Source organism: Siphateles boraxobius, unplaced genomic scaffold (genome assembly GCF_051911475.1).
Source record: "Siphateles boraxobius isolate OS27281-9 unplaced genomic scaffold, OSU_SipBor_1 48, whole genome shotgun sequence".
Classification (NCBI taxonomy): Eukaryota; Metazoa; Chordata; class Actinopteri; order Cypriniformes; family Leuciscidae; genus Siphateles; species Siphateles boraxobius.
Window position 1 is genome coordinate 8,337,000 of NW_027509119.1, and position 21,974 is coordinate 8,358,973.

A 21,974-nucleotide genomic window follows, 5' to 3' on the forward strand; every position below is an offset into this window, starting at 1 on the left:
ATAATTTACTCACGCTCATGTTGTTCCAAAACTGTATGAGTTTCTTTCTTCTGTTGAAAAAGAAGATATTTTGAAGAATGCTGTTGGTAACCAGACAGTTGACAGTAGCAATATTTCATAGTATAGAAAAATATATATAAACATTTTATCAAAAATTCTATGGAAGTCAATGGGGACCAGAAACTGTTTATACCACATTCTTCAAAATATCTTCATTTCAGCACAAGAAATAAATTAATACAGGTTTGGAACAATTTGAGGGTGAGTAAATGATGACAGAAATTTCAAAGACATAGGCTACAAGTTACAACTGAAATTCAATTATTAAAGTATATTTTTCCATAAAGCTTGCAAGCACATTCAGCAAACCATATTTCAAAGACTACAGAAGTCAGGGATGTCCCAAGACGATCTCAAGGATCGGTAGAATATTATATATGTATTTGATAGATAGACATTTGAGCCCCTGCCCCTAAGAAAAACTCTCTAGAATGTGCTTAAGTGTGCAGTGTGTACCAAGCACGTAATATATAAAGTAGGGTTATCGGATCGGGACTCGTTATCGGCAGATAGCTACAATATTCATCAGGGACCTCCTCAAAAAAGTTGGATGAGAAAATAACCCATATTACATAAATAAAACAACGTAAAAAAAAAAAGTGTATGAATCACTAGTTTTTCTAAAGTACCATTGAACAACAGCGACACCAGCAGGAAAAGTTAAAGCGGGAGTCCGCGTTTTTCGTGACTTTCCTGACCATTGACTTTTACCAAAAAGCGCGCAGTGGGTTAAGTGGAGGGTAATTAAAGGAGTAGTTCACTTTAAAATGAAAATTACTCCATGATTTATTCACCCTTAAGCCTAAATGACTTTCTTCTTTCAGACGAATACAATCGGAGTTATATTAATAAACACCCTGACGCTTCCAAGCTTTATAATGGCAGTGGATTGGAACCATCCGTTTGAAGCTCGAAAAAGTGCATCTATCCATCATAAACGAACTTCACACGTTTCCAGTGGTTAATAAAGGCTTTCTGAAGCAAAGCGATGAGTTTGTGTAAGAAAAATATTAATATTTAACACGTTACAAAGTAAAATTCTAGCCTCTGGCCAAGCGGCCATACGCAGTCTACTTACGCCTAAATCCCAATTTATACTTCTGCGTCGAACTTACGCCGTAGCTACGCCGTAGGCTGTGCGTCAACGCGGACAACGACGCAGAAGTATAAATGAAAACCTACGCGTAGGGGCTCCGGCGTAGGTCCGACGCAGAAGTATAAATCAGCCTTAAAGCGCAACTTACGAAACTTATGACGTCAGAAGTAGCGAAATGCGTCATGGCGCTGTGTAAAAATCAGCAGTACGTCCCATTACTTGGATTAGTTGCTCTTCAATACTCAATCCGTATGTTCGTTTGTCCGGAAGCTAGTAATTTTACTTTATAAAGTTTTAAATATGAATATTTTTCTTACACAAACTGATTACTTTGCTTCAGAAGGCCTTTATTAAACATCATGGGCTAATTTTAATTTTAAAGTGAACTACTCCCTTAAGAATGAACGTGATGTGAGAGGAGGCAATGCCTCCAGCGCGCTATGATTGGTTTGTGCGATATATCACGCCTCTTGTTTTTGTGCACGTTTGCAAATCAGTCTGAATTAACAAAATGAATGCGTTAATGGGAATAAAAATCAAAATCAAACTTGAAATAGCTTGAAAACATGATGAATGCAGGGGATTTTAGTTAGCAATCAGCTTGGTGAAATTAAAGGTACTTCGTGTCTGTGATCATGTGTGTACTGAGATTGAGGACTGATGAGATTAAGTTGACTATTATAAAGAACACCTGAACTTCAGTTCACAAATAAAATATATTCTTTAAATTGTTTCTGCAGTTAGTTATTATTTTGGAGTAAAAATGCTTAAAACGCTAACTTGATTATGATAGATGATTAATAAAAAGAACATTAATCACATAGTTAATTAATACAAAATAGAATTGTATTCGGTTTATCTTTTTTAATGTAATGTTTATTTAACTAGGAAAATGTAACAACTTTAAGTGTAACTGGGACATGAATTTACATATAAAAAGTGTGAGGACTTTGAGCCTGCTCATATTAAAACACCACTGCACACCACGGATTGGGGGCACAAAAAACTCGATCGGGATTATAATTATGAAATTATTTATAAAGAGGTGCTTAAATCATACTTAAGGGAGTTAAAAAGAGCTCTAAAGTTCAGCTAATTTATAGATTTAAACTATTATACAATTTAATTTCAAGTGACTAAAAACATTACAATCAGTTCATACTTAACTATTCTTTTAAAGTCTTTTTTGGGGGTAATAAGTATGCATATTATTTTTTACATTTCTTCAGATATTTATTTATTTATTATTATGTCAGGTCTGGCATTCCATATGCCATTATGTCTGCTTTTATAGTTTTTTTTTTGAGAATGATTGTAAAGATGAAATTATACAATAATCCACTGATAATACAATACATTATTTTGCAGCTTCTCATTAAACTTTACCAATGTGTCTATTGTGTAATTTAAAATTGGATTTACCAGCTTTATATGAAACTTTAAATATATCAGATGCAAGCAATGTTTAATTGTTTAATTGTTCAGCAATGATTCGTGGACAAACTGATGATGCAGTGTAGTATAAAAGTTTTTTTTTTTTACATTTAAAATATATTCAAATGAAAAAAAGTTGGGAAAATATTAACAAATTAAATATAACAACACTTCTAATTGCTTTACATTCTGCAAGTATATATTGGTGGAGCAAATCAGAACTTTATTATATCAGAAAAATATAATATTTATATACAAAGATTTGTTTAACATTTAGGTACTGCAGATTTTTTTTTCTGCATTAATAAATATGGAGGTGTTATTTTCCTAGACTGTCATTCAAATCAGACATTCGGTCTATAATGATATAGTAAATCCATGGATCATTATAATATTTTTATTATCATCATTTTATTCTCACAGTTACAGAATTACTAAAGAAAATCGGATATTATATTCACGTAGAACGTCCAGTAGAGGGCGTAACTTGATTATTTAGAGGTGTGAATAAACTAGTAGACATCTTACCTGTTGTTTTCTGGTTGGATCAGCATTTGACATATTAAACATTACAATTTACTAATTCAAGAGGCTAAACGTGAGTTTATCTTAATAGCAGATACAACTTAGGCTACTTAAAACAGCAGTTTATTATGGATAACTGGATATAATGGAAGTTGTCCAGCCAAAACATGTGAATAAATTTGAATGTAACAGCTAACTATATTGAAACTCTATACATAATTAATGCAAAAACTCAAATGGGACGCATGAAATGGTCTTACAAATAATCATAATCGAAATAAAACGTAACAAACAGACTGACCACGCGATGGCGTAATGACGTCACAACATAAACGAATCACTGATTTATTTTTTTGTAAGCTTTAATTGTAAACGAACCGTTCGTAAGAGCCGATTCGCGTAAACGAATCGGACTTCCCATCACTTCCCATTTCATATTTGAGTTGTAAGCAACATGACTCGAACAAATCCCTAGGGAGGCGCGGCTTGTTTTACTGACAACCTAGTCTACCAATCAGCGTACAGACAAGAACCATCTGTACAGATCACAAACCAATCAGATGAGTGGAAGGCGGGGCGTCACCTCTCGTCTGCTGTGCAGAGAGAATCAGACCGCTTGCTCACAAGAAGGAAGTGCTTCTGAAGTGGCACTGGTTTTACTATGATGCACATGAGCATTCATCTCTTCGGATAAAATTACGTAATTCCCGACATCAGAACTGAGGGATTTCGCCCGGGTGTATTCATCTCCCCGGTACATCTGGAGCTGTAGAGGCTGTTTTAACCGGAGCAGCGCGGGTTAAGGTGGGCCTTGCCCGGATATCTATCTGACAAGCGAACCAAAACCGACCCGGTCCCCGCCTCAAGATAACCAGCATAGTTAGTCCTCCAGAGACTACAATCGGAGACCGTTTGGACTATAACACACACTAGCCAGATGGGTAAGTAAGGCGAAACATGAAGATTTGCAGATATCTGGTAACTTAGAGATTAGAGGGAATATGAACTCTTGATCAGTATTACACGTTTACAAATGCAATACACATGACAAATGCACACTAATAAGTGTGTGTGTGAGCAGCTCAGGCTGTAACTGATGGTTTTGAGCCACAAACAGACTCGAGAGTGTGCCCATGTTCAACATTACGTGATTTGGAGACAGTATGCAGAAACTCATCCTTAAGAGAGTCTGTGATGTAACGTTTCCATGGTTTATTCACAAATGCACAACATGACAACACATGTTCATCATCCTTCATCTTTGGAGCCAATTATTAATCTGGTTTGGTGAGGTGATCGCCACTGTTTGAAAACAGCTGATGAGATGAGTATTTAAATCTGCTGGGAATCTATGTTCATCCCTGCTGCCAGGAAATTAAGTTTCTATTTCTTAGACATCTGTGCCCAGTGTTGTTTGACAGCCTGTGATGTAATGTTTGACACAAATATGTGAACTAGATAAATAGCCCCTGGCTTGTTGCGCTCCTCAGTGCATGTTAAAGTTATTAGAATGAATATGAACAATTTGGATCATCCAATAGCAAGATTGTGAGTCTGCAGAGGTCACATATAAGCAAACATACGCTTAATGTATTGTGATCAAGGGATGGGCTGCGGTGTGTTGGGACAGTGATCCCCAACCTTTTTTGTCTTATGTACTCCTAGTATCCATTATGTGACAGCAAATCTAATATTATGATTAATCATTTAGTATTATCATTAATGTTATTATAGAAAGAAGAATAAACATTGTGAGGGGAAAACGGACACATAGTACTATATTCATTCTGCTACGTTTGTCATTTACACTAAATGATGGCACTTAAACATGTTACACACATTATTTTATTTTATTTCCTCAAAATTATGTAAGTTATTCACCCTCCCGCCGTTCTAAATCTGTATTTCTTCTGCAGAACAAAAATTAGGATATTTTGAAGAATGTTAGTTTCGGTGACCATTGACTTCTTTTACATGGACAAAAAAAAAACCTGAGACATTTGTCAAAATATATTTGTATTTGACAGGAAAAGTTGCACAGGTTTGGAAAGACATGAGAGGGAGGAAATGATGTCCGAATTAAAATTTTTGGACTATTTCTTTAAAGTTGACATGAAATGAAAGTTGCAACTGACTTTATTATACCATATAATGATGTTTGAGTGAAGTGGCAGAATTTTTTTAAAAACTTTTATTTTCTTAACTGATTTTTGAAAAAAAGAAATAGAAAAAGAAAAAAAGTATAAAATGCATGGCTGTATCATTCACAATAACACGAGTAACATGCATCAGTTACACCAGAGCTGCACGTATGGGTCAGTTTCTGACAAGTCCTAAAGTAATGACAAAGCTATATTACAAACCACAGTATCTGCGGATGTTTCTTTTTGTTTCATCTTATTTGCTGATTGCTAAAGGGCCATTCCACCGTATTAATATTGCACATCACAGATTAGAAAGTGTGCTCTTGTAGTTGTGTACAGTAAGCAAATCAGATTGAAACTGATGTTATTTTTGTTGTCATTTTTTTTTGTACTTGACTGAATGACTGAAAATTATTGCATAATACTAGCCAACAAGTTTAAGTTCCTGATACTATTTCTGCCCTGTGTTATAGTTTTTGACGTATACACCCAAAAGCATTGTGTGTTTGCTGAATTCAAAAACCTTAACTGCAGTTTCTTACTTTATATTTCGATATATTGTAGAACATGTGAAAACTTATGTTTAAAGAATTGTAGCTTTTTTGTACAATTTCTCAAAGATTCATATTTTTTATATTCAACCGAAGACAAAGAAGGCTGTTCTTGAAAATTGCAACAAAAAAAGAAAAAAAAGATCAAATCAGTATATTTGGCTTTTTAATTTTGTTTTGGAGAGTCCCTACAATAGGTTTTCAGGCATCCAAGGGCAAAAACTCTCTAATTTTCTTATAATAAACATTGCACATCACCTCATTTCTCAAAGAGTCTTAAAACAGTTTGTTGTCTCTCTAAACCTCTCCTCTCCGAGAACCTGCTCTGCTCTTATTGGTCAGATGGCCCAGTCTGTTGTGATTGGTCTACCGCTTACAGCGCATGCCCGAAACTTAACTCCTATTTCCATATCTGAATCTTAGCTCTGGATTCTTTCTTTGAGACAATAACTTTATTTGTCGTGCACTTTGATCTTTAAAACTTCACAAACGGCTTTATTACACACTGCATGAAAGGTAATATTCGCACAAGCATAATAGGGGCACTTTCATTTTTTTAAATTTAATTCTTTAACAAGCCTTGTGAAGTTAAATGATTTGTGATCCTTTAGAACACTGCCTTATAAACACAAGTATTTTATCTTTACATAATTTTCTGCAGTTATAACCTTATGGCGATATAAAGCTGTTGTTTATTTCCCCGTCATCCGCAGATAACCTAAGCGAAGCCCTGAAGACGCTGAAGCTCTCATCGGCAGACAGCGCTTCAGACAGCGTCGAGGGCTGCTTGGACTGCCTGCTCAAAGCTTTGGCCCACAATAGTAAGTCTGCATATCTTTTATATAGCTGTTCATTTTTATCTTTACTTAGAAGCTGAAATAAAGAACGATTGAAAGAAAGAGCGAAGGGAAGGAACCTTAACTTAAGCTCAGGGCTCATATATATTATCTTCTGGTTATCCAAGGATGCAGGGTTGAATAAAATCCATTTTGTTGATTAGGACCTTGCAGTGTCACTGCTGCGTGTCACGTTGCTGCGATTAATGTAGCCAAAGATATAAAAAATTAAATAAATGGAAAGCATAATTTAAACTGCAATGGAAAGCTCAATTCTCCCCAACATTATTCTTTCATTTAGATCGGAAAAGATCATCTGACTAAGTTTTATGTGCCATTTAAGGGTGAGGTTACATTAAATGGTTTATACATTAATAATAGAACATTTTGGAAAATGTATAGGCCTATAATTAGAATAATGGTGTATCAGTTTCCATGAATGGTTATGCTGAAAATAACAGAATAGGAGTGGTAAATGTGTGTAGTAGACTTTGTGATGAGAATTTATGTCTGTCAAAAATAAACACTGACTATACAGACTCAATGAAAACAAAGTAGAATATACTCATGGTTGTTTAGTTTACTTAAATGCCTTTAAGTGCTTCAGACAAAACTTTATCTTTCAAAGATTAATGCCATTGCAAACTTTGGCAAATTCAGTGGCTAGTTTTTCATCATGGTTATTTCTGTTTATTGTATCAACCTTGTGAATCAATGTTATTTTATGCACAATTATAGTATGTATTAATTTTAAATTAATTTAATTATTTTTAAAGCTCCAGTCGGCAAGTCAGCAGATTGAGTGGACTTAGGCAAAATTTTGAATGTTTACATCTCTCAAGCCCCTCCCCCACTATCAACGAATACCCTCCCACCGAGTTCGTGGCTTCGTGCTCGTCAGTGCCAGTGCACCAGATTTTCTGTGAACGCGCCCGTCTCATCAGCATCCATCAACACCATGAAGTATTTTGTTATTGTTGTTTTGTCATTTTGGAGTAGATTGTTACGAAATGGATTACCCACCAATTAAACGTAAATAAACACCATCGTCTGTCTGAAACGCTATTATTGCTGTATGTGGCAGACATGGTCATTGTACATTTTTCTACTGCTTATATATCAGAGCTAGTAAGATAGCACATACAATAACAGTAGCTTTACTACTGTTCTTACTCTCGTAAGAAAGAGAGTAGCATTGATTCTTCCTAAAAGCCGAACTTTATCCCTTCATCTGGACATGTTTATCCACCTAACGTTACATTCACACGGATTTCAGTGCAAACAAACGAACCTGCCCAACAAGTGCTAACGTTAGCTATCCATACCAACACATTAGGGCAAACATACTTAGATTACTAACATAACACTAAGAAATAAAGTAACTGGTTGATAAAGCACAATTACCTGTGGAGAAGAAATGTTGCAAGCTCTGCATCCAGCTTGAACCAATTAAGCCAATTAAATCACGTAAATCTCTCCACCTTTCTAATGCCGATCCGATGTTGATCCTGGTTTATTTGCGCACTTTCTTTCTTTACTTCTTTATTTTCAGCAGGTGTTCTCTTTTCCTGCGTTGTTTTTGACCTCCTAGCTCTTGAGGTTAACCGAGGAATTGGAATCTTTTCCGCCATCACTCTTCATTACTGCGCGAACTTCAGGCGTGTGCATGTGATTGTAACGTTCGCGAGGGGTGGCGTGTGCACGACCTGTGATTGACAGTCAGATCTCACAACCCCCTGCAGGGCTCGACATTAAGGCTTGTCCGCTTGTCCGGGACAAGTGGATTTTTTGTAGGACAAGTAGAAGAGAAAATTAGTTGTCCGACCGGACAAGTTAAATTTCAAACAAAATAAAATGCCATGTTACTTCACGTTATGTGCCACTCGTTACGTCTATTTTACAGATTTAATTTTACAGATTTGAAACGAAGACATGTCCTGAATGTGAATGGCCTGTGAATGTCCTGAATGTGACTCGCAGAAAGACGCGCACCAGTATGATGCGCATGCACAGACCGCGCGGCAGAATACAGTTCTCTTTCGCGCTTGAACGAAATCAACACACACAATTAAGCCAAAATGTCATTTGTCGAGTATCTTCATAACACAAGAGCAGTCTTATGATGGACATAAAGAGTTGTGACTCGTGAGAGAATGAGGCGCGTGTGAGATCCGCGTCTCTGTCCACAGCGGCTGCTCTTAAAGGGCCAGCTACCAATAAAGTGTTCTGTCAGTAAAGTTAATGAAAGAACAAAGGGAACAGAGAAAATTACTCACTGCTCTTGACTAAAGAACTTGTGTAGCTTTAATAAGGAGTAGTCTATATATAATTTATAATTTATGCTGCGCAGACTGTTTGATAACTTTATTCAATTTCTGTATATGTCCTACCTGTTAGACAGTTCATTTTTATCCAAACATCAATGGCTTATTGATCATTATAGGTGTTATCAATCATTTAGTTGTTATTGCTAATTTCAGAATTATCACTAATCTGTGTGTGCATTTGGTTTAGAACCAAACAAGTTGACTCATGAAACCATTTGTTTATTATATCGCAATCGCATATCACAACCGCAATATTGATCTCAATAATAGGAATATGACATTTTCCCCAAATCGTGCAGCCCTAGATAAAATTATAAATCTTTACCCGGACAAGTGACTTTTGTGCATGGACAAGTGAAACATAAATTTACTTGTCCGAAGGACAAGTGCCTCAAAAAGTTAATGTCAAGCCCTGCCCTGCGCTGATTGGACCCGATGATCCGGGACGGGTGGATTTTTCCAAAACAAATAACACGCTCCAGGTGGAGTTAGAAGCTCGGTCTTTTTTCTAAAACCACTTTATTTATGTTGTTCTGTCGGATTATAGTGTCGATTTCACTGAATATGATCAAAAAATTGTTGCCGACGGGAGCTTTAAGGTTTTTTAAAATTGTGTTAGTAAAAGTTATTTTGTTTCAGTTAGTTGCCAAGGCAACATTTCTATATATTTATATTTTATTTCAGCTTTATTTTAATTAACAAAAACAATTTTAACAGTTTTATTTTTTAATAACAATAGCAACACATTAGAAACAAACAAAAAAAAGAGTAAAATTTACCATCTACATCAGCCGTTGTGTTAGAAACTAGAGATGCACCGATTGATCGGCTGGTGATCGGAATCGGCCGATTTTCACGTGATCGGCCATGTCTGATAGCCCAAATTCTGACATATTCAGATTTTTTTGCCGGTCAAATGCACTCGGGTGCCGCGCGATTAACATTGCGCAACCTCGTGAATTACGGCCATTTCACACAGCAAACATGAGCAGCGCGGGTTTTTTCCCGGCGTGCATGTTAATCAATGACTACGTTTACATGCAGCCAATAACCCGTTCAAAACCGGGATATTATCAATAACCCGCTCATGCACGGCCATGTTAACACCCGGCAAAAACCCGAATATGCGCATATCCCGGATTTGAAAAACCGGGATATGATACCTGGGGTACCCCTTTTCTGACCCGAATTTTTGGTCATGTAAACGCGTATCGGCATATCCCCATAGTGATTTGTGCTCTGCGCATGTTCTATTCGCAAGGAATCTTTGTCTTTTGAGTAGAGGAACTTCTCGGCGCATTCAAAAACCCGCGTGCAGTATACCAGAAGTAAACATGGCGAGACGAAGCACAGCGTACATTTGGAGCGAGGTCAGTACCAGCACCAAAGCGCAAACAAAGGCGATCGCTATCTGCCCCGAACTACAACTGTTGTTGTTTTTGGATACAGGAAGAAGAATTGGAAATGACGCATATTGCGTCTTACTGTGCGTTCACACCGCCGCCGGCGAGAGCGTCAAAGTGGCCGGAAGTCATTCATTTTCAATCAGAGTCGGCGGCGAGCTACGGCGAGAGCGGCGTGGCGCGTCTTGGACGGTGAGAGCGGCGAGGAGAGTTGAAGTCAGGTCAACTTTATGGTAATAAGCAATGACGCGGTTCGGCGGCAACCAATCGGAATATAGAAGTGCTCCGTTTGAGAGGAGTCCAGAGAACGCAGTCCTGTAAACTTTGGTTCCGACCACATTAGTTCCCAAGCAAAATTGAGGAGGTTGATCATTTGAATTTGATAAGAAGGCGCGCAACACTATTTATAGGCAATATTTTCGCGCTAGAACGATAAATTTTCTGCAAAAATAACAATCGACATGATTGATGCTTTGTGGCCCCTTTAAATACAGTTGTAATAATGACCACGCGTTCGATCTACGTCAAAGCATCAGAGCGTCCACGAATCTTTCCACGGCGTCGCTGGCAGGGCGGCGAGAGCGAATTTTGCCGCTCTCGCCGGCGGCGGTGTGAACGTACAGTTAAGGTTTTCCTTACGTCCAGACGCTAACCGTGCGTCGCCGTTCACATCGGGATATTGCAATTCCATGTATACAGGAGTAACACTCTCTGCTCACGCATGTAAACGGGTTATTCCTAATGTTTCAGAAACCCGAATAGTGACCTTAACCCGACCATAACCCGAAAATTGGCTGCATGTAAACGTAGTCAATGAGTGCCTTCACACCGAGAGCAGCAGCGGGGTTTCGGCGCAGTCTATTTTTGCTCGTGATCAATTAAAGTGAAAGCACACTTTTGTTGGACAAAATAAATATGATTTCACCCAAAAGTGCCCAAAATGCACAGAATTTGCATGTCTGGTGTGTTTTAACAAGAACTGGAGGAGGCTACTGTATGTCAGAAAATAAATTATTTTTATTATTTCCCAATCGTTTCCTTGCACTTGCTCCACTTGCCCGAGCTAAGCGCTTGTTTAGCCTGGCTGGACATGTGGCAGATGAGAGAAGAACTGTTTGCGAAATAAAACTTGCCATTGATGTACAAGTGATTGCAATAGGCCTATGTGTGTTTTGAGAAATATCTTTATACTGCAAGGCTATATTTATTTTTATTTGCTATTTATATATTGTTTTATTGCCATTACCTGTTTTCATACAGAAGTTTAGTTTCCTAAATAAGTAAATATATCACATTTTTTTAGTTGAATATTGGAAGTGAAAATGGTTCTTCCATACCCTAACACTGCACTTAGATATGTGTGAATTTCGCACACCAGGAGTAATAATTTATATAGTTGTATTTAATTTAATTTGTTCAAAAAATGTTCTATGTAAAATGTTCTATTAAAGAAAAGATAGAAAATAAAATATTTGTGTTTACTGTAAAGTGGTTAGAAAAAATGAAATTGTAATCGGCTAAAATCGGTATCGGCAGGACAAACTCATGAAAAATCGGAAATCGGAATCGGCCTAGAAAATTGTAATCGGTGCATCTCTATTAGAAACTTTTGTTGGGGAAAGTTGCCATTGTTGGGGAAAGTTACTTTTAAAAGTAGGTGCGTTACTTATTTACTTGTTTGTGGAAAGTAATGTGTTACGTTACTTTTGTGTTACCTTTTCTCACCTGGGCTGGACTTGCTTGTTTGTTTTTAATAAAAATAAGTAAATAAATATAAGTTCTATTTTTGGCAAATGTAAAGGCCCTCACCACCAAAAGTGCAGATACAAAAGGAAATGTAAATTCACGCCTGTACAGTAGAGGGCGCAGCTCAAACAAACCTTTCAGCTGCTGCCATTCTGAATCACAGAATAATAGGACACAGGAAAAGAAAGTTCAAACCCACTTACTTCAGCATAAAACCCCAAAAATGTGATTGTAACAAAGTTCACGTTCAGGGAAGAAGGAAGCGGGAATCGGTGAACATTCAACGTAAAAGTTTAATAATAAAATAAACACAAACAACAAAACGAAAGTAAAGCGGCAGCCCCTCATGGACGGCTGCCACATAAACTAAAACAAAACACCAACGTAAAGTCCAGGCCTGGTCCTTCCCTATCGTCACACTTCCTCTTATCCGTCCGGAGTTCCTCCGTGAGACTCGAGACCGTGTGGACAACAGGTGATGCCCCTGCCCTGCTTTCCACAGTGATGTTTATCTAAAGTCATTTTTGCTTATTAGTATGGTTGAATTGGATCATCAAAGGTCAGCAGCAAAGACATTGGTAAATAAAGCGAGATTAAATACATAAAGTATATTTCTGCGCTTACGATTTCTCTCAAAATGTGGACAGGAGAGCTGTCAGTTAATAAATGTAAAAACAAAGTAACTGGGGTTACTTATTATAAAAAGTAACTCAGATATTTTGTTGTAAATTTAAAAGTAATGCGTTATTTTCCCCATTACTTGAAAAATGTAATCTGATTACGTAACTCTCGGTACTTAATTATTTACCCTCAACATTGCTTGCAGCAGTATAACTAGATTTCTGTAATTTAATGCCAAGGTACGATAAAATATGAATATAAGTATGAGTCAATACTAATATTAATAATGTTAGTATTGTTATAAATGTTTTAAAAATGAAAATATACAAAACTAGCTAATACTAGATTCACAATGTTAATAACTGTTTTTCAAATCTCTGTCTGTAAAAAAAAAAGTGTCTATAGATTATCACAGTATTTTCGTTGCAGAAACATGAACCTGTCAGACCGAAGTCACCATATCTAAACTAGATGTCACGTTGGACATGTGCTATCTCAATGATTCTTCGGTTCCTGCATCACTACTTGTGACTGAATCTTCAACCTTTGTGTTTGCAGGTCAGATACTTTCATAGTATCATATTATTCACTGATGTTTCTCACTCTGTTTTCAGATGTGGAGACTAGTGAAAAGGTCCGGGAGATGGGTGTTCTTGCCATGATGCCCACTCTTCTGTCTGTGCAGAACTCATATACACCAAAAGTAGCCAACATTATTGCAGAGGTGGCCAAAAATGGTAAGTGCTACTACATCAGTCGTTGCTCTTCTTGGATTACTGACACCTACTGGTGTGGATGCAGCGTCACGCAAAAGATTCCACTTAACAATGTCATTGTAGAAATGCACTAAAAGTAAGTGGACAATTCACATTTTAATATTACCCATATGTGACCCTGGACCACAAAACCAGTCACGTCGGTAAATTTTTTTAAATTGAGATGTATACATAATCTGAAAGTTGAATAAATAAGCTTTCCATTGATGTATGGTTTGTTAGGATAGGACTATATTTGTCCGAGATACAAGTATTTGAATACTTGAGGGTGCAAAAAAATCTAAACACTGAGAAAATCACCTTTAAAGGGCATTTTGCAGGTTTCCCCTCCCCCAAAATTAATATATAAACTTGTATGAAAATACCATATGAAAAGTTAATTCAGGATTTAAAATTGTTTTGCAAGCCATAAGGGCACCAATTTAGTAGAAACCATGACAGTTTCCTTGACCGTGTTGAAAAACGTTTTTTTCATCATCGCATCATATTACGTCACGAGAGGGAGTCGTTTGCCGGGCTCTGCGTCCGCTCAGTGCAGAGTAGGTTGGTATTCAGTAGGAGCGGTCGTGATTCAGTGCGTTTTCTGTGGTTATTGTATTTCAACTTATCATCGTCGTGATAAATTATTGTGAATTATGGCCTGTCAGGACTTCGAGTCCACAGGTTTCCGAACACGGAAAGGATGGTGCTATCTTCCGTGCCTGGGTGCGTTATGTGCAGGTGAAAAGACGGGACTTCTGCATCCCGGTCCGTCATCAGAATGTGGTTTGTGCAATGCATTTATGTGTTTGCTATTAGTCTGCACCCGAAACTTATTATTATCATAAATAGTTCTATAGTCATTTTCAGTCCGTACAAAACCACTTTAATGTTTGTGTTGGCTGTTTCTACAAGTTTTTATACAGTAAGACAGTTGTGATTGTGATAATTTTTTTATTCATTGTCACCAAAATGGGGCCATTCAAAGCCTTTATAAAGTCCCTCTTTCTCTGGAAACTGTCTCCTAATGGCTGACACAACTACTATTGCCTGACACATGATAATAATCTGTACAATATTGTGATCTGAGCATAGTGTTATACATATCGTTGGCTAACGTGGATATATCTATAAGCTAACACTGGTCTCTCACCGAGACACCTGCCCTGTTTTCCTCACACCACAACTCAATTTGCCTCCTCTGACCGTTGTTCTTTCTAATCCTGGCCTGTCCCTGCTCTCTTGGCTGCATAGCAGACTCATAATTAACTTATATGGCTGAGGTCCATCATACGAGTAAACATTTACAATTTCCTCAGCGTCCAAAATGTCATTGCTTTCCTATTGTTTACTTTGACCTCACTTCCAGTTTGGCGGTTTTCAGATGCGGAAGTAAAAATTTCTTAAAAAAACCACTCTAGAAGCCTTAATAGCGTTTTATAAGTATATATTTATATTTAAACCTACATTATTTTTCTATACATTGACTCACTGGGTAGGGGTAGTCCAACCTGCAATATGGCCTTTAAAGTTGTCCATTTATGTTTGCGATTGTGCTGCATTCACTCACAAAAATAAATGTTTTATATATGTTTTATAATGTTTTATATTACAAAATATCTTAATGGAACATGATCTTTACTTAATATCCTAATGATTTCTGGCATAAAAGCAAAATCAATAATTTTGACCCATACAATGTATTGTTGGCTATTGCTACAAATATACCTGTGCTACTTGTGACTGGTTTTGTGATCCAGTCACATATAAAATTTATTAAGCTGGTCATGATAGCTCAACGTGGCAGTCCCCAGGAGGGTTATTATAATTGTCAACTAAAACATTACAAGTAAACATTTTCGTTACTTGAAAAAAAAACTTATTTTATTTCAACTAGTTGCCAAGGCAATATTTCTGATTTTAAACATGATGTACTAAAATAACCAAGACAAAAAATTGAAATAAAAACTGTATAGACATTTAAAAAACAACAAAGACTAATAAAAATGACACAAACACACAACAAAACTACTAAAACTTTAATTACATTGAAAAAGAAAACGGAAAATATAAAAAGTAATTCAAAATATTAATACAAATTTCAACAATACTAAAATAACAGTATTGTTTTTAAATGTGAAAAAATGTTAATGAGTGAATATTGAGGACAGATAGAGGTAATAAAATAAGGCAATAATCTGAATTCTGAGCCTTAATATTCTGCCTTCATTTTCACTGGCCTTAGTGCTAGTCTGTAATATTATTCTTAATAGAAACCTGCTTAATAGCATTTTTCAATAGTGTTTTACCCCTCATAGGTCTGTTTGTTTGTCTCTGCTGTTCTGATTGTTCTCCCTCAGTTTCACTGATGGTGCAGTGGAGTCTGTGGCCATAATGCGTGTCATTATTACTGCTGTTGGCAGTGTGAAGGAAATGATAGCCTCGCATGTAAGCTATGAGATCAGTGCAGCAGAACCAGACAAACAAAACAGATTTAAATTTGTTATGAGAAAAGTTGACTCATAAACACACATGATGCAATCCTGAGATATGCAGTACTAAATGAGAAAATAAATCACTTTTCCTGCAGTAAACAATCAAATTTAATCAAATTTCAATAAGGGCTGCAACTAACAGTTGTTTTGATAATTAATACATCAATTATTGCTTTAAATCATCAATTAAACTGATAAAAAAGATGCTGTATTTTATTCAAGGGAACACGTTAATAAATGTAAGTGTATGAATGTTTGTTGTACATAGTCTGCAAAAAGGAATTTAAAATACAAACATTGCATGCAATATAAACTTAATGTAGGTTTTGTCAAAAAACATAAATACTTGCATTACATCATTTAAATGTAAAAATAAGTAGCGTATTTTCTTTATCAGTTTTATTGATTAGTTGTTGAGGTCCTGATTTCAATCTGATTTCTCTGTCTGTGACTATAATGTTTTATAAGATATTAAAGGGACAGTCCACCCCAAAATGAAATTCGGTCATCATTTACTCACCCTCATGTCATCCAAACCTATAGGACTTTCATTCATCTTTGAAACTCAAATGCATATCTTTCTAATATTCTCTCATAATATTCTGTCCATCCATTGAAAGTCTAGGTAAACAACATATTCAAGCTTCAAAAAGTACATAAAGACATTGGAAAAGTAATCCTTATGAATCGAGCGGTTTAATCCAAGTCTACCAAAGAGAAACATCAATCATTTTAATTAATGAACAGATTTATTTTTGTTGATTTTTTTGACATGTTTATTCAGTGTTAGCATGTACAATATACAATGTGTGTTCCCTACGGGAAAAAGAAATACCTTAACAAAAAAATCTTTAAAGTATTGTGACACGGGTTTGGTTTCAAATAAACTACAAGAAATCCAGCAAAACATATAGCGCATAAATGATGAGATACATGCATAAACATATTCAAAATTATAAATAAAAAGATAAAGGGACTACAGTAGCAATAATAGAAATAAAAATAATACCAATTATAAATAATAATGTTGGTGACTAGGTTAGTCACAGTTTAACAATCAAAACCTACAGAAAGGCACATTAAATATTGCCCATACATAAATCTATCATCAAAAGAGATTTAATTCTTAAATAAATTCGATTAACGCACATACATCGAGCTCATCAAATATGGTCAACGAAAGCTCAACCATACTTGTGACCAATGAGGTTTTTTCGCACTTGTAAATCAAGCACATCTGATCGTTGTTTTTATTTATAACATTTAATATGTATTGTGCTTTTATGATTGTACCATTTGCAACTTTTAGCAACATTATTCTATTTTAATATAGCTTTCTATTTTTTAAAATCCAATCACAGATGTGATGTTAACAGAATAACAGCTTGGCAGACGAAACTAGATGGGAGAGCTTTAAATGTACTCGTCCACTTTGCTTTGTGGGCATCATTTCAGTCTGTTTCGAACCGTTTGAAAGAGCCAGTCGTTCGTCAACAGATGACTTACCTTGTTATGCACAACAGCAAATCAAATGTATTTTTGCAATTCAATTTATTGTGAGAACACACCAGTGCAGCATGTTATTCTATGTTCTTAGATCAGCTTAATTAGTCTTTCTGTTGACTGTTTTGAAGTACCGGTAAATCATTTTTTTTTAAATTTTTTTTTTTTATAACTTTCATTAAATATTTACCAGGCTCTGGTTTGGTTTATTAAAAAAAACAAAGCCTGGAGAAAACCAGCAATTATTAAATCTTTCCCAAATCTCTTTTCTCTAAAAGAAGCTTTTAGCTTTGTAATTACAGCTCTAGCACATCATCCTGAGTCCGTGTTCTTCTTCACCTAAAGCTCTTAGTCTAATTACACGAGTGTTTCTTCAGACAGATAGAGCTGGGGTTTGGAAGTGTATGGAGAGTGCCCGAGATAAAAAGGTTAAAATAATGAATGGCCTTTTAGCAGTTTGCTTGGTAGCTAATGACAGTGGCTTGCCGGTGTGCCAGATCTCCGGCAGCTCCTGCTGGCGTTCAGCTGTCACGATTCCTCTGGGATCATCTGTGTTTCGTCCACTGATGTCTCCAGCACTTTCTATTAGGAAAGATATATTTAGGGATTTAAATTATGCATTTGCTACAGTGTGATTTACTGCGGTGTTACTAATGCACATTGATCAGATGGTAATTCCATGGTACCGGTGTTGTTATTGTTTACTAAAACTATTACAAAGAAAGCTGAAATAAAATAAAATGTCGATGTAGATGTTAGATGGAAAACCTAAACTTGTACATTAAATCTTCCACAAGAAAAATGTGACCACTTACAAACATTTAAACATTTGGAGAATTCAATCTTTTATGTCTGGTTGGTTTGTGGATATCTTTAGTAAAATAAAAATTACTCTAATTTTTAGAAAATGTGAGTGATGCTGCTTGCCAGTTTTGTTAACTAAAGCTATTAAAAATGATCTGAAATAAAATCAAATGTAAATATTAGACAACAATCTTAAACTTTGCCTGAATGTTGCTTTGGCATCTAACTAAAATAAAATTAGTATAATTAAAAGTAATGACCAAAAAAAAAAAAAAACTCTGACAAAATACTAACATTTTAAGTAAACTTAAATTATAAACTAAAAGTCTAAAAATAAAAGCTAATTCAGAATATTAATAAATACTATAAGGTATTAGGGGTGGAACGGTACACAGAAGTCAAGGTTCGGTTCAGACATCACCGTTCGGTACGATTTCGATACAATGGAGTGAAAAGCAAAACAAAAATGCAGAAGGCATTTTTATAAATGTTTTAAGCCTTGTATTTTTTAAATAAGTTTTATTAATAAAGGCATAGAACCAGTTTATTTGTAGTGCACTGACAATAGTTTTATATAATTTAATTAGTTTGTTAATTAAATTAATAAAAAGACAAAGACCTTGCGATATGTTTGGTATGTTTGAATGAATTTAAAATTAATTTGCCATATTTCAGATCAATATATATTTTTTTCTTCATTTTAAATAACCCTAACTTTATTCTCATCTGAATTATAAATAATTGATTTCCGTATAAAATAATACTAGGCTACCATTTAAAAACCACATTTGATTTTCTTTTTTTAATCAATGTAGAATGTGTAATTTAAAAGTAAAACTGTGGGTGTGTGTTTGTGTGTGTGTGTGTGTGTGTGTGTGTGTGTGTGTGTGTGTGTGTGTGTGTGTGTGTGTGTGTGTGTGTGTGCGTGCGATTTTGGTTGGGTGACAGTTGTAGGTTACAGTTTGACAAGAGAGTGTAACAAAAGCACAATGTTGTGTTTTATTGCGAGTGTACACAAATATATGTAAACACTATGCAGTTTGAATTATATGTTTACGGAGTATGTTTTTGTTTCCACTGTTCGATCGTGCCCGCGCCTCTCTCTCTCTCTCTCTCTCTCTCTCTCTCACACACACACACACACACACACACACACACACACACAGTTTGATCGTGCCCGCGCCTCTCTCTCTCTCTCTCTCTCTCTCTCTCTCTCTCTCTCTCTCTCTCTCTCTCTCACACACACACACACACACACACACACACACACACACACACACACACACACACACACACACACACACAGTTCGATCGCGCCTCTCTCTCTCTCTCTCTCTCTCTCTCTCTCTCTCTCTCTCTCTCTCTCTCTCTCTCTCTCTCTCACACACACACACACACACACACACAGTTCGATCGCGCCTCTCTCTCTCTCTCTCTCTCTCTCTCTCTCTCTCTATCTCTCACACACACACACACACACACACACACACACACACACACACACACACAGTTCGATCGCGCCCACGCCTCTCCCTCTCTCGCGAGCGTACACACACAGTTCAGCATTGCAATATTGACATCGCAGTCTGTTCATTATGCTGCGTTCAGACCAAACGCGAATTGAGTGAATTTTATCGCTATTTAGATTTTTATTTATTTTTATACCGTGTATTCTACGTGTAAATTCGTGCACCGAACCGTGACACACGTACCGATTCGATTCAATATGATTTTCGATTCTAATACATGTACCGTTCCACCCCTATAAGGTATATAACTCCATGCTACAATGTCCATAAACATCTAGTCATAAATCCTAAAAAGGAATACTAACAAATTGCTAATTAGATCAAGTAAAATCAATCAAGATAAATTATTATTGGATAAAATGATAAAAAGTGTAATTATTGTTAGAGAATAATCTTTTGTTCCCATTATGCACCAAAAATTTTAGTATTTTAATTAGCAATCTTGTACATTCTTTGACCAGACACATTTTGTGTGGTTATATTTAGTGATGAACAAAGGCATTGAACTTGTTTGGTTGACTCTACCACACAGACATTGCTTGCACAACAGAAAGTGAACATGAGCTAGATTTTAAATCGGTAAGTATTTATCTGATAATGATTTCTTGAGCTTTAATTGTTGGCGTTCTCTGCAGAGTTCATGAGAAGCCCGTGTGTGGAAGCAGGGCTCATTCCTCCACTGGTTCAGCTGCTAAACTGTAAGGACCAGGAAATTCTGCTCCAGACGGGACGAGCCCTCGGCAACATCTGCTACGACAGCCGTAAGTGCCCATTATCGCTCCCTCAGCCATTCCAAGTCCCGGTGCATCGTCAGTGAGATATTTTCGTGTCTCTTGGATGATTTGAAGGGGAACTGCTGGTGCAGTTGTCTGAAGGAGTGACATGAGGATGATAGATTGTAGATGCATGGCTAAACTCTTCCTGCACACATTCATTTCGCACATGGTTAACAAAAGGTAATTGCACAAGAGCTTATACCATTCCCAAATTCTTATCGTCCCATAGATGATACGTGAATATGGTATGAGTGGGTTAATTGACTTCAGACCATTGAATTATTGAATTCATGCACACTTTCAACAATTAATTATCATTAATGTTACAGTCCATTGTTAATTATTCTGTACTTAAACCATATTGATGAACTAGCAGTGGTTGATAACTGAAACGATATCTTAATGCTAACTTGTCAACTCTGAATTTTTGCTCTTTTCTGTAGGGAGTGTGTACAGTATGATTTATGGCTTTAATGTGTCTTGCTCCCTTTGCTTGCTTTGTACTCGTAACAGTACAGTGGTGTGAACCGTATTGACCTGTATGTTGTAGAAGTCTTAAACCTTTGGGACTTATAGAGTTTAGGGAAAAGATAAGAGCTTTGTCTGGATGAAAAACGGGAAGCATGCCGTTCCCAAGAGTGCGTTTGAGGGTGTCTGTCGAGCAGCTCTCTGGATCACGGCTGAGGCTGGTGATTTTGACTGATGAAAACATGAAGAAGCAGCCATTTTTCTGCAGATTTATTGACTAAATCCAGTTATTTCCATCCGGGGGTACTTAAACCTATGAAACATTAATCATAAAAACAGTAGGATGAAAGAGTTTTACTTTGTGTAATTATAGTGTACCTCTGAACTGACAAATTCCCTTTTAGCAGGTAAATGCATTTAAAATGCACAGTCCAAAAATATTGCTGACTCATCCCGCACTCCGCAGAATTTTCTCCAATCAAATGCTCTCTAGAACGATAATGTCCCTCCCTCCCCTAACACCACCTGTAACCAATCAGCAAGTAGTAAATCATGTGGTGCGTCCTAATTTGCATACCATAATTTGAATAAATGATAATACTATCCGTCCTAATAGTATTTGCAAATATAATTAGTACGTCGTAGTATGCCAGAATGAGTATTTCACAGATACCCCGATAGTCTACTATTTCCGGTCAGAATCTGAAGTGCAGATCCAGGTGCACTCTAACAGCTAATATTGCCCACAATCCATCGCGCCTTGGACGAGGATTCGATTAGAACTACAAACATGGAGGATGTGCGAGTCCGGCGGTTATGTAGAGAGGTTTAGATAAAGGGGTTTGAGGGATTAATTATCAGTATCCAACCTGACGAAAATGTATTTATTCAATGTTGTCCT

The 21,974-nt window shown here is 36.4% G+C and overlaps 1 protein-coding gene across 2 annotated transcripts in view; it reads left to right on the plus strand.

Moving 5' to 3' along the window:
* Positions 1-3,688: 3,688 nt before the first annotated feature.
* Positions 3,689-21,974, plus strand: part of rap1gds1 (RAP1, GTP-GDP dissociation stimulator 1) — a 56,182-nt gene continuing 37,896 nt past the window's right edge. Inside the window, exons 1-4 of one of the 2 annotated variants that reach the window (XM_077201853.1) lie at positions 3,689-4,056; positions 6,524-6,631; positions 13,358-13,480; positions 20,465-20,590. In XM_077201853.1, coding sequence (XP_077057968.1) covers positions 4,053-4,056; positions 6,524-6,631; positions 13,358-13,480; positions 20,465-20,590 — 361 coding nt within the window. In that variant the 5' untranslated portion in view covers positions 3,689-4,052. The remainder of the gene's footprint in view (positions 4,057-6,523; positions 6,632-13,357; positions 13,481-20,464; positions 20,591-21,974) is intronic. The other variant, XM_077201852.1, reaches the window with a different exon arrangement.